We start from the raw sequence: 2,455 nt of genomic DNA, 5'->3' as shown, positions 1-2,455 counted from the left end.
ATGGGCTGTGCTTGGAGGAGTGTCCAGCAGGAACGTATTATGAAAAAGAGACTAACGAGTGCAGAGGTAAAGACTTCTGGGATTCAAAGTAGGCTTCGAGACCCCGGCGCCCTCCCCTAGCCCCAGCCCCAGCCCCCAGGCCGTGTGCTGGCCCAGCGGCTGGCATTAGCTCTGCCCGCCCTGCCTTCTCTTCTCATATGCAATATCAGTCATTCACAGGGGCGGCCGGTCCCCAAAATGCAAGACGCCTTCAGCCCCCAATGGACCCCAGTATTGGCCGGCGCCCCCCATCTGCCGTTTTCCTTTCCAAATGAAAGGAAACCCATAAAACCAACAGAAAACACACACACACACACACACACAATAGGTGATTATTTATTTGTTTTTAATTTATTTTGTCATATTTTTGTAAAACGGCAGAAATGCAATAAAAACTATATTTCAACAGTGCCCGAGGTCAGAGCAGTGGAAAAGGGAGTGGGGGTGGGGGAGTCTGGGTGGCTGGGGCCTGGATTGGGCACCCCCTCCCCCCATCCTGGTACAGGCTGGCTTGACCCTTGGGGGCCTCCTCCCAAAAACTGGGTCTCGGCCACAGATGGAAAACTCCAGGCTGTGCAGCCTCTGAGACGGCCCAGATTTGGAGGCCAACTTCAGCCCTGGCTTCAGCCACTAGACAAAGGAAGGAATCTCTAAGTGCTGAAAAGAGGCGGCAATGTGTGCACAGGCCCCAGTCCTGAGTAAGACTCCTTCTCAATGAGGACAGAGTGGTGGTTTGCAAGACGCGCCCCCTTCTGGCACACCCACCTCCTGGAACATTGTCTGGGGAGCCAGAGACAGTGGGAAGAGCTTGTGGCATGAACATCGGAAGGCACCTGGCACCTGAGCCTCCTGCAGTCCCCGAGTTGCGATGCTGAGAGAATGGCACATTTGGGTATCCCCAGGACACGGGTGGCATTGGGATGCAGCAGGGATGTCCCACTGTGGGACGGACATCAGACCCAAGTCACTGGGACTCTGTCGTATGACTCAGGAACAGGAATGTGGCCTCTCAGACCCTCAGGTTTGTCAGGAAGAAGAGGACAAATGTGTACACGTCCAAAGGCTTAAGGCTCAGAGACCAACGTGGCCATGCAGGAGGGCTGGGTCAGAGGGCCTGGCTGGGGCCAGTGTGAGCAAGGGGCCCTTCAGGAGGCTGTGGAGAAGTCAGAGTTCACTGGAGGCAGGAGAACAGCCTGTGCAAAGGCAGAGAAAGTGGAAGGCAGTCTGGGGGAACAGTGTGGTATGGGGCACCCCAAAGGCAGGAGGGGAAAGCAGAGGCTGGCTCAGGGGCCCGGCGTCCTCCCACAGGCAGTGGGAGTCACACAGGGTGTGTGTGCCAGGTGGGGCATGTCCTGACAGACCCAGGAGTTCTAGGGGGAGGCCACAGGGAGGCGAGCTGGGACACAGCCCTGAGACCCCATCGGAGGGAGCTGAGGCAGGCGAGGGGAAGGAGGTGCCTGCCCAGCAGCCCTGCAGACCCATGGGCAGACAGCACAGGCAAGAGAGCCCCCAGCCACTCAAAGCAGAAACTGGGGGCCGGAGAGGTCTAGACAGGCCTAGGGGAAGGGCGGGGGTGCCCCCTGCTCCCACTCTGGCCCCTGGCCTTGGCAGCTGAAGTCCCACCATCTCAGTCATTCACAGACGGACACCGCAGGCCTGCCCAGGTCACATCAACCCTGGGGACTGGGACTCCCCAGCTGGGCTGGGAGCCTCCAGGGCATTCAGCCCAACCCGGCACTACTGACCCGGCACTACTGACCGTGGTCAACTGTGTATTTCCTGACCACCTGCCCTGTGACCACATGGACCCTACAGCACCATCCCTGTGGTGCAGACACTTCCGAGAGCTGGGAGACACAGCTGGGTGGCCGTGCTGTGCCTGGGCCGGGTCAGCCACTCCTTGTGTAGGATGGAAGCCCACCCTGACACTGTCCGTCCTTGGGAGAGATGGGCTGCCCAGGCCCGAGGGTCTATCTGGGGCAGGCGGACCCTCCATAGCCCAGAGTCTCTGCTAGCTCTGTGGCCCAACCCCACGCCATCTCAACGCCCTCAGACTCAGCTTTCAAAACCAAGACCTCTGCCAGGCACGGTGGCTCACGTCTGTAACCTCAGCACTTTGGGAGGCTGAGGAAGGCAGATGACTTGAGCCCAGGAGTTTGAGACCAGCCTGGGCAACATGGCGAAACCTTGTCTCTATGAAAAATTTTTTAAAAATTAGCCAGGCAGTGGGGCACAGTCCCAGCACTTTGGGAGGCCGAGGCAGGCGAAGCACCTGAGGTCAGGAGTTCAAGACCAGCCTGGCCAACATGGTGAAACGCCATCTCTACTAAAAATAGAAAATTTAGCTGGGTGTAGTGGTGCACGTGTGTAATCCCAGCTACTCGGGAGGCTGAGGTAGGAGAATCGCTTGAACCTG

At 58.2% G+C, this 2,455-nt stretch overlaps 1 protein-coding gene across 1 annotated transcript in view; it reads left to right on the top strand.

The window, feature by feature from the left end:
• ANO8 (anoctamin 8) overlaps positions 1 to 450 on the top strand; it is an 11,211-nt gene extending 10,761 nt beyond the window's left edge. Inside the window, exon 19 of the mRNA XM_011991116.1 lies at positions 93 to 450. Within this exon, the coding sequence (XP_011846506.1) occupies positions 93 to 169 (77 nt within the window). The 3' untranslated portion in view covers positions 170 to 450. The remainder of the gene's footprint in view (positions 1 to 92) is intronic.
• The last annotated feature ends 2,005 nt before the right edge of the window (positions 451 to 2,455 follow it).

This window comes from Mandrillus leucophaeus, unplaced genomic scaffold, assembly GCF_000951045.1.
Source record: "Mandrillus leucophaeus isolate KB7577 unplaced genomic scaffold, Mleu.le_1.0 Scaffold11, whole genome shotgun sequence".
NCBI classification, from domain to species: domain Eukaryota; kingdom Metazoa; phylum Chordata; class Mammalia; order Primates; family Cercopithecidae; genus Mandrillus; species Mandrillus leucophaeus.
This window is presented reverse-complemented; position numbering and strand designations above follow the sequence as displayed.